This window comes from Nicotiana tabacum, chromosome 4, assembly GCF_000715075.1.
Source record: "Nicotiana tabacum cultivar K326 chromosome 4, ASM71507v2, whole genome shotgun sequence".
Taxonomy (NCBI): Eukaryota; Viridiplantae; Streptophyta; class Magnoliopsida; order Solanales; family Solanaceae; genus Nicotiana; species Nicotiana tabacum.
In genome coordinates, this window is record NC_134083.1 from 69,057,006 (window position 1) to 69,067,706 (window position 10,701).

A 10,701-nucleotide genomic window follows, 5' to 3' on the forward strand; every position below is an offset into this window, starting at 1 on the left:
AATTTGCAAAAATTATACGTTTGGATATTCGCATTGCCTAAGAGCTGCGTCTACCACTTCTACTGCCAATGGTAATGCCCCTACTACTACTGCTGCTCTGGATGATCCCAATGGGATTTTTCGTGGATATAATGTTATTATCTAGTTTATGATTAAAATCCGTCATTACCAAAAAAATAAAATAAAAAACATCTACACTTCTTGTGGGGCCATTTGGATTTAGACTTACGCATCAATTTTCTTTTTATTTGCTATATGTCTTAAGTACTCCATCCGTTCATTTTTACTTGGCATGTATACTAAAAATAGATTTTTATTTTTACTTGTCACTTTACGCATATCAAGAGAAGACAAAAAAAAATTCATGTTATACCCATAGTATTTATTACTCATTTCAAATCATTTTTTCAAATCTAATAAAATATACATCAATTAATATGGATAATCATGATAAATTATGCACTTCATTTATTATTTTTTAAGGGGAGTGAAAAGTCAAAATGTGACAAGTAAAAGTGAAGTGAGGGAGTATATGGGAAATCCATGCCTATAGTATGCTTTTAGCGTCATATTTTGCAAAAATAACCCAATAAAGAAAACGCACCACAACTTCTTTGAGGAAAAACAAAGGAGGATCTTTATATCTTTGCATGCCACAAGTTTCTTCTGTGGTCTAGATCTGTAATTTAACTGTCTTTATTCCGACATGCAATTTACTATGAATATATTGAGATATTGATTTTATAGTACTTTTTACGATTCTTTTTCAACGTTTCCAAAATTTATCCATCTTCTCAATTTTCAAAATGCTTTCAGTACCATTAGAGGATAATTAGGCCACTCATTATAAGCAAAGGGTCACAGAAACCTTGAAGAGCCAAGGGACACAAAAATGATTAGGAGAATAATTAGTATTTATTAGTAATATGATAACATAAATTATTATTACAACCTGCTCTTGAAGATTGATGAGATAATAATTACAAAAAAAAAAAAAAATTCCTCTAAATTATTAACAACCTAAAATCTAGCGGTCTCCTTATCTCTTCATTTTCATAGTTGTCAAAACAATATCTGACTAATATTAAATTACTTGAAGAAGTGTCAAACTTCGTAAGGCCGGTTCTATACATATCATCAAATATTGTTAAACATCGTCTTCATTTCCTATAATTGCAATTTCCTAATGTTGATTTAGCATCTATTATTGGTTACATTCTGTTTCCTAATGCTCACATAGATAAATATTTGATATTGACTTAATTTGTTACATAGACACACATATGTAGCGGAAATATGCATGATCCACAGAGAAGCCTTACCTTGGAAAAATGATTCAGGCCCCTTTATTTAGTATTTAACATTATCCCACAAGTAAGCATGATTCTTCTTGTATATTATGAACATAATTAAGGTGTTGCAAAGCTACTATTTATGTTTTTTTCTTTCTGCGGTCCCTTTAATTACAATTTATTTAGGATTGAAGCATAGTTATTATAGTTGTCGTCCCCTTTAAATATTATTTATTTAATTTCAACTAGATGTACTCAACATTCAAACAAAGCGTGTTTCTGCATGTAAGTTACATATAGGACAAACTCAACAAAGCATGATTAATCTTAAGTTTTCCTGCCATAATTATTCTAATGATCACGTACGTAAAAGAAATGAAACTAAAATAATCCTAAAGTCCCAAAAGTCCACCGTCTAAAATAGATTATCTGAATAAACAATGCAGAATTAGAGTGTAATGCAATGTTAATCAATTAACTAGACAACTTTAATTATGCAACCTAGAAAACAAAATACAACTCTCATATGTGCTGTATACACCGCAGTTTCGATAATAGTTTCTTAAACCATTGTGCATTTGCTTATTTATTCATAAAAAATGCAGAGTCAATTTTATCGTAAAATATAACTAAAAGCCAGAACGTGTTAGATCTCCAGAAAAAGAATCTTTATATATGCATAAAAATTGCAATCAAAATTTGATTGCAATCTTATACACGTCGGAGTTGGTTTTAAATTGTTTTTTCTTGATTCTTTGGAACCTTAAAGGGATCTCACCTTTTGGTACAGTCTTAAGGCTAAACATCCCTCACAAAAGCCTAAAAGACTATACACATTTCATAAGTTATTAAAACTGCTGGATTCTGAATCTCCTTCTGATTCTCGTCTATGGAAATGAGTATTTGTTTAATATAAGATCAGATTTTTTCTATAGTTATACTCTGATAACAAGATAAAATACTCATCACATGTCCATTTTTATTTAGAGAGGTGGTTCAGGTTTGTTTTCCCTAATAATGTCATTTGAGAAAACTAATTAGGGAGTAATTAAGAAGTGAATTAAGTTGCTTGATTCCTTGACCTTATTATTTAATTAACTAACTCCTTGCTAATGCCAGAGGGTTCTGACTACTTTATGTATATAGGGCCACTCTATTATCATCGGTTGATATTGGCAAATTAAAAATCAAGGTCAAATAGTAGTGATTAGTGAATATAGTAAAATTCTTTAGGTTATATCTGGGACAAGCATTTAGCACCTTATTCCGAGAATTTTTTGCTTCTTTTTAGAAGAAAGATTTAGAAAAGAAAATGAAGAATCTTCTCTCTTTTTTTCCCGGTCTGGTAGATAGGGGAAATGGCCTATTTTGGGTAACCAAGCGGAATAAAGCTAAAAATATATCACATTAAGAAGCTTGAGGTAGGATTGCGTTTGTGTTTCATCTTAAATAGAAAATTAGTTGTTTTGTAAATTTAAGTCTTCAATTAAAAAGAGAAGGAAACTAACGGAATAAATTAATAATAACAATAATAAAAGTTAAAACCAAGATCCCTCATTTTCTAGGTGTTATCCTTAACTTAACTTCAGAATGGCTGTCCACTAGTATACTACAGGGTTACGTGTATTCAGCTTCATAAATATACTTATGAGTTTAATTTAACCTCTATGCATTCTCTGTAAAATAATTTTTGCACTAGATTATTTAAATGATAATAATCGTATGTAACAAGTGGAATTAGTATCCTGAAAATAAGATAGGTTATCTATTACAGCAGATTAAATTATATCGATAATATAAAAATTGTATTAGATATTAGTTAACGCTTATGCTCTATACAAGCAATACATGTCGGGAACTCCGACTAACTTATCTTATTGAACCTCTTTCCTAAGGTTGATTTTCTCATTTGATCCTGAATCATTCAACAACCTAAGGGGTCATTTGGTATGCGGGATAAGGGATAATAATCCCTAGATTAGATATGAAATTATTTTATCCCGCTTTTGATCGAAATATTTTGAATCCGGGTTTAGCAATTTCTGGATTAATTCCCACAATTATGTATTATTCTATCCCACATTGAGAGTGGGATAATATCCCGAAATTAATTAATTCCCGGATAAACACTAAAATGATAAGAGATGCCCTTCTCCAAGGCTCTTCTCCCAAAGTCATTTAAACCATTCAAGGTTAAAATTGAAAATAAAAATTATCACAACTTATCTAGTGCACACCAAGCACATGTTCATATTATATCGTGTATATCTCATTTTTAATCTAATGAACTAAATATCTTCCAATAAAAATATATTCACTAAATAATATTGTCATTATTTTCTCCCGTATTATATAATTTCATTATTATAATCTCAGAGTTGTAACTCTCTTGTTCGTGACTGCTGGACCAGGAGTTGGATTAGAGAAAGAATGAAATATTTATGTTGACATGAACAAGTTATCATGAAACGGAAAATCTTTATCAAAGTGAGGAAAAAAGGATACAGAAGATCTTTACTTTAAACGGTTGACCAGCTGCAGCATTGGCATATTAATATGCTTTAGATAGTTGATATATTAATGCAAGTTGCATAATATTTGCACTCACCTAATGCTTCTCCCATGTGTCCCATGCTCCCCTGTTGTGTGTTAATCTTTTCAGATTCACAAAACTCATCTGTACCTGTAAAATGAAACACACACCTATCTTATCAAACTATATATGCTTTTCGAATCATATTCCTTTAACAGTACGTAATTGCGGCTTCTTATCTCATTAATACGAAAAAGCAACTTTAACACATCAATCTAGCCCTTTTAAGTTAAGTTGTATTATTATTAACGACGACAACAACAATAAATTCAGTCTAATTTCATACGTGAGGTATGAGGAGAGTTGTGAGTAGTCACGGAGTCAGCATTTCCGCTAACGAGTGCGAATTGAATCAGCAACCTAAAAAGGGTTTTGAACCCTCTTGACCACTAAGCTATGCTTTTGGGCAATATCAAGGAGATTCAAAATATAATATATAGAGTTAGAAACCGGATTCTACCTTATATGTACAGTGTAATTTTACGGCGAAGACCCGAACCCCCTTCTGCCCCCCAAATCCGCCCTTGGTTGTGACTACGGAACCTTACCTCTACCTTGTGCAGGTAAAGGGATTGTTTCAGATAGACCCTTGGCTCAAACCAAACATGCAAAATCAGAACAATATAGAGAAGAAATGCAGTAATGTAAAAATCATGAAAGCAGTTGTATTATTATTAGTGTAACTTAACTTATTAATTACTTCTTTGCTTTCTTTTTTTTTTAAGGATATGTATGATTATAGAGCATAAAATAAAACTGCTTACATGTAACGCGTACATGTTTGCAGGTAAGTAAACGTGATATATGGTATAATAATTCTATACACAGTCGGTGCACAAAATTTGAACTCATCAGGGGATTAATTAGCCACTGAACTTTTGACTGGAATTCATGTAAAAGCATCATTCTTATAGCTAGTGAACTTTCTCAAGCCTGAGATGAATAATTCGTTGAAATTGAAACCTCAGTGGTTATATTTTTCAATTATATGGCATGGCGTCGGGTGAAATATGACAAGGCTATTGAGACTTGGAAATGCGAATTTACAAGTCTATTAAGCACTCACTTTGTACCTACATAGACAGCTTTGACAATGGGGATACGGTATATATAAACTAAATTTTGATTGTTTTCTCTTCATATTGCAAATTTTAAAATCTTAAAATGTCAACTAATATTTGTTGAAGATAGTAGTTATCAAGGGGTTTTTTAAATATACTCCTGATTAGTGCAAGCAAATGTACGGACAGAGGCGGATGTAGCTTAGTGACTACGGGTTCAACTGAACCCATAACTTTTGACGAGAAGTAAAAATTTATAGGTAAAAATTCATTAAAATTGCAAAAATAGTAGATATGAACCCATAACTTTAAAAATATAATGGGTTCAATATTAAAAATCTTAAAATTGAACCCATAAGATTTAAATTTTGGATCCGTCTCTGTGTGTACGGATCGTATGCAACAACAAGGGTGTTAATTTTTGTAAGTTCTACTTCCTTTTATTTGAGCACGGGAGTAGTTTGTACTAAACAAGATATGAGTTTATATTATGGTTGGTTGGAAACATCTTTGTTTTGTTTCCTTAGTTCCCTTTGATATGACGTTGTTCGGCCACCTAGGATTGGTATTTTTTCTGTCATATTTGTACAAAATCTTATCCTAGCCCATGCATGCAGGATACCATGAGGCACACATAACTGATCTTGGATTTATCTTCTTGTGTTTTTTTTTTTTTTTTTTACCTTATTTAATTTGTTACTAGCTCTATGTAAGAAAATAAAAACAAAAACTAACAGAAGAGGGAACATGTGATAGTACACTCAGCCAATGAACCGAATTCGATAGAAACTCTTGATTTATGTTTCTTTAGCTACAGTACAAACGGCACCTTTTCTTCTTGTTGGTTTTTCCAGCTACAATCTTTTGTCATTTCTTGTGATAATTCCCATTTTGGATATCACTCAAATTACCAAAAGAGTCTGCTTCAGTTTCAGCCTTAGCTTTAAAAAGCAATAAAAAAATAAAAGAAAAAAAAACTATCAAAACACCCCCTGCCCCCTCTCCTCTATACATCTATTACTAAATATAAAATAATTAATGGAGGAAATCAGGGGTTTAAAACTTTTAACATAAAAGATTTTCATTGAGTTGCTTATTATTTTCTTCAATATCTTTGTTGTGATCAAGAAAGTTGCTAACAGTAGTAATTCCTGTTAGTTCTTTGGCTCTCTGTGCTTCAAAATCCCAATCAGTATGAAGCAAAACAAGTAACATGGTTACCATACAAGAAGCCTGCGCAGCCAATAATCCAAGCCATAATCCTTCAAAATCAAACCCTGCATAAAAACTTAGCCCCACTGCTACTGGCATTCCAACAAGATAAAAGCAACCTAAATTTATATTTGCTCCAACTTTAGGCCTTGCTGTTCCTCTCAGTACCCCACAGCCAGTTGTTTGTGGGCAGTTTCCCAGTTCACAAAGCCCAATTATTGGTAATACAAGTGATGTTAACGCCAAAATCTCCTTGTCATTAGTGAACATCTTGGCCCAAACTTTCCTCACAATCACCGCGAAAAACAGTGCTGAAAAGCCTAAAATGAAGCTACCAGCAAGTCCTACAATGGCAGCAACCTTAGCTTTATCCGGTCGCCTTGCTCCTAATTCATTTCCCACTCTTGTTGATACACTGAAGCTAAGAGAAGATGGGAATATATAAATCAATGAAGTTGTTTGAATTAAAATGCCCATTGAAGCCACTGTCGCTTTCGGGTTAATCAATAGCCCACATAACAAAATCATGATCTCGTACCACCACCATTCCAAACAGACCGAAATGCAGCTTGGGATCGCTAAATTTAATAGCGATTTCCATCCTTTGATAATCTCCATTGACAACTTTTCCCATGTCTTTTTATATATACCAGAGATAATAATATAGATAATTAAAGAAACTACTAGATTGAAGTTAGTCCAAACACTACTAAGGGCAACTCCTTTGACTCCTAAATTAAGTTTAGTAACAAGAAGAAAATTTATGGGTATATGCAGAAGAATTGCGAGGACAGCGCAACAAGTTAAAGGCAGAGTTATAGATTGAGTTCTAAGATAAATACGCAAAGGGTGAAGTAAAGATTGGGCGAATAAATCAGGAAGTGCATAGAAAAGATAAGATTGTGCTTCTGTAGCAATATCTTCATCTTGGCCACAATAGAGTAAAATGGTTTTCATATTAACCCAAAGCAGAGCAATTGGAAATGAAGTTAATAAAAGTAAAAGAATGGTTCTTTGCAAAGTTAGCCCAAGAAGATTGTATTTTTGGGCACCAAAAGCTTGTCCGCAAATGGGTTCCATACCCATGGCTAAACCAGAAAGGATTGAATATCCAGTGATGTTAGCGAATCCAATAGCAAGAGAACCGCCGGCTAGTGCTAAATCACCGAGCCGGCCAAGAAAAAGCATAGAGATCATGGACCGGGAGTAAAGTAAAAGACCGGTGAGAATCATAGGAAAAGCGATATCAGCAATGGATTGAGCTTCTTTGAAAACAAGGGAAAGATGAGTGATTTTGTTGTTGGTTTTGTGGGGATAATTAGGGACCTCAGAATTCTGGGCTTGATATTGGTTTGTTGGGCTTTTGGGTATCAAAGGGGCAAACATGTCGGCTTCTTGAGCAACTTTAATGGAGAGGAAATTTGGTTCATTTGAATGGCATTTGCAGGTAAGTGGTGAGCTTGTCGGCTTGCACATTCTTTCTAAAGATAGTATAAACTAGGTACCTCAAATGGGCAGAATCAAAGAAAGCAAAAGAGATATAGATAGAGTTAAAAGAAAGGGAGGGAGAAGTTTCTGTTTGTTTAATGGGGGGTTTTAAAGGCCAAGAACTTATGGGGTTTATATAAGGATTTCTAAGGGGAGTTTTTTGTCTGAACATGGCTTGTTTGTTTCTGAACTTTATTATAACCGGCCTTCCCTCTTAAGAACAGTGGAATTCCATTCTTATGTCAACTAAGATTTAGAGTTGAACAATCTTTTTTAGGTTGTTTAGCATATGTTCAACTTTCTAATAAAACTGAATAAATTTAAGTTGTTGGGGGGGTATTTTATAATTAATCTTTTTATGATGACCACTTCAGTTACAGTTAGAGTACAGTAACACACGAGTGTGTTGTAGAATTAACACACAAGTCATAAGCAGAGACAAGTGACAGAGTAACTTTTTGGACAGATAGATAAGGACCCAAAACCGGCCATTGGAAAAAAGGCCCGTTAAAAGGGCCCAAAATATATGAGGCAATACTGTAGAGTGTAGGGTAAAGAAAAGATGACAAAAGGAGCAAAATTGATAAGCGATTCCAGTTTTTGCCAGCCTTAATAGCTTTTGGTGCGGCACGGCTCGCCGAAAGTCCCACCTTAGAGTTAAGACTAACTGATCTCCACTCATCTCTTCTTTACTCTATCCAAACAAAGAATCTTCATTATCATCTTCTTCTTTTTTTTCCTCAATTTCTGTCCCACACTCTCAATCTTCCCCTTAAATTCTTTTCATTTTTTGTCTGCTAATTGATCAACAATTTGTGATGTAACTCCGTTGTTCCACGCTGTTTTACAAATTCTTTTACCATATTAAGACATAGCTACTAATTAAAGACTTTATTAAGAAAAAATAAAAAATAAAAACAAGGGTTACCAAGCTTATGAAATGTGATTGTATGAACTATAAAGGAGTGAGATTGTAACCATTATAGTTTAATAGTTTAAAGCTTCATCCTACATCTTTTAGTTTCGGTTTCACTTTCGCTTTTATCTTCCCCTCTTTTAACAAATATTTTTTTGAAAAAAAAAAATCAAGAAAGAGAGATGTGGTGCAAATGCACTCTCTACTATAAGTGGTGTAATTCAGTAATTTAGGTCACAAACCAATGCCTAAAAAATCCAGAATCTCTTTTGTATTCTTCAATTTATTAGGATGTCCAAAGTAGTTAGAGGGTGTGGCATTACTACTTATTGGTAGTATAGCAGAATGGAATGAAGGTCTGAATAAGAAAACTAAAGTCAGCATTTGGAATCTAGGAATGGGAATTCCCTAATGGCAGTCCTAATACAACACTGTACGGTCATACTAGTCATTGTTGCTACAGGGAAATAATGCCAAGTGGGAGGCCTTCGTGCTAGCAAAGTGCAAACACCACAAATGTCGACTAAGTTGTCTCTTTTTGCCGTTTTTGTTTTAAGTTTGATGTAATCTTTTAAAGAAATGAAGTGTATTTTCAGACGAGTGTTGTGCACTTGAAACTAAACTCTTCTTTTGAGTTTTGATCCAGTAAATTCAAAATGGCTCGCATATTCAGAGGTCACTATCAACGGATTGTCTTTTTATCTAAGAGTCAGAACGGAGTGTTGGGGCAATTTGAGTTTTCTAAATATAGTTAGTGGCAGTGGCAGTGGCAGTGCCCTGGTCACACGGGCAAAAACGAGTACAAAATAGTGGGACAAAAACGTGTGGAATTTTCTCATACTCATTAACAATGAAAGTGGGGTTACTTTAAGGATCGCTAAATACTCTTAGACCATAGAGTTCCGTTCATAAGACTTTATTCAACGATATTATATGAGTTCACATTGAAATAAAACAAAGAATTAGTCGATGTGGCTAACATTGGCGCTCTCTTTTGTATTTCAAAAGTTCTAGTCGACATGCCTTTGATCACACATGACACATTTTTTATGATGTCATAAAGTTGTGTGTACAATTTGGAACATTCAAAGAATTAGTATTATATTTTTATTGCACGTTTCTCCTCCAATATCGCACAATTTTCTATTACTATTGGCAAAAATATAAGAATGTTGTAAATGAGTTTATTACCATGGCAAAAAGGGAATGAACTTAAAAATATTAAGAGAGATGGTCTTGATCTCAAAAGGCCAATTTTTACTAAACACATTCGGAAATCGCCGCAACGGACCCGACCCGTTAAAGGAATTTCCATATATCTAATAAAATGACGTGGAAAAAAAAACAGTAAAAATGGCATCAATGACAAACCCTGCCGAATTCTAGAAAATGAAGACTTGAAAATTGAAATGCTGGTCACTGACTTAAGATTTAATTATATCATGAGACAGTCCAATTCAAATTCTATGATCTAAGTCAAATAAGAGTATATGTCAATTATAATACGCAGAGGCAACAACCCACAAAGACACTAACTAAACATGCATTGTTTTTGGCTAAAAAACAAAAGAGGTGAACCCAATCATGCATAAAAATTCCGTTTCTTAATTCAACATTCTAGATTTAGGTGTGAAGCTACTAAATGACAGTTCCGTGCACATAGTATCTCATATTTACGCAAGGTTCGAAGAAGGCCGCACCCCAAGGGGTATTATGTAGACAGACAACCCTAATGCCAGCATTAGTGACTACTTCCACGACTTAAACTCGTAACATATAGGTCGCATGAAGACAACTTTACCGTTGCTTCAAGGATCCCCTTCAAGTTCTTGCTCTGACTCTATGTTCTTAAAGTTATTAAACCTCCGCCAAATATGAGGATGAAAAAACAACGAGAAACCTTGCTAGCTCATCGATATCTTGCTCAAAGCTAAACGAAGAAAATTTTGAAAAAGGGAAGAGATTTATGCTTTATGTTCTTTTTCAAGATGACCCTTATCTCCAGCTCAATGTGATAACAATGCCACATCAAAAAGACAAACGATAACAGAGAAAGCTGTGAAAGATCGAATCTCTCAATATCTCCTTCTAACCTTATCCCGCCGCTGAAGAAACAGTTCCAAGATTAAATGCTAATAA

At 33.8% G+C, this 10,701-nt stretch overlaps 1 protein-coding gene across 1 annotated transcript; it reads right to left on the reverse strand.

Moving 5' to 3' along the window:
* Nucleotides 1–5,715: 5,715 nt before the first annotated feature.
* LOC107779375 (protein DETOXIFICATION 49-like) lies at nt 5,716–7,922 on the reverse strand. The gene has a single exon (XM_016599806.2). It carries the CDS (start codon nt 7,632–7,634, stop codon nt 6,012–6,014), a length of 1,623 nt encoding a protein of 540 aa, XP_016455292.1. The 5' UTR covers nt 7,635–7,922; the 3' UTR covers nt 5,716–6,011.
* Between the last annotated feature and the right edge of the window lie 2,779 nt (nt 7,923–10,701).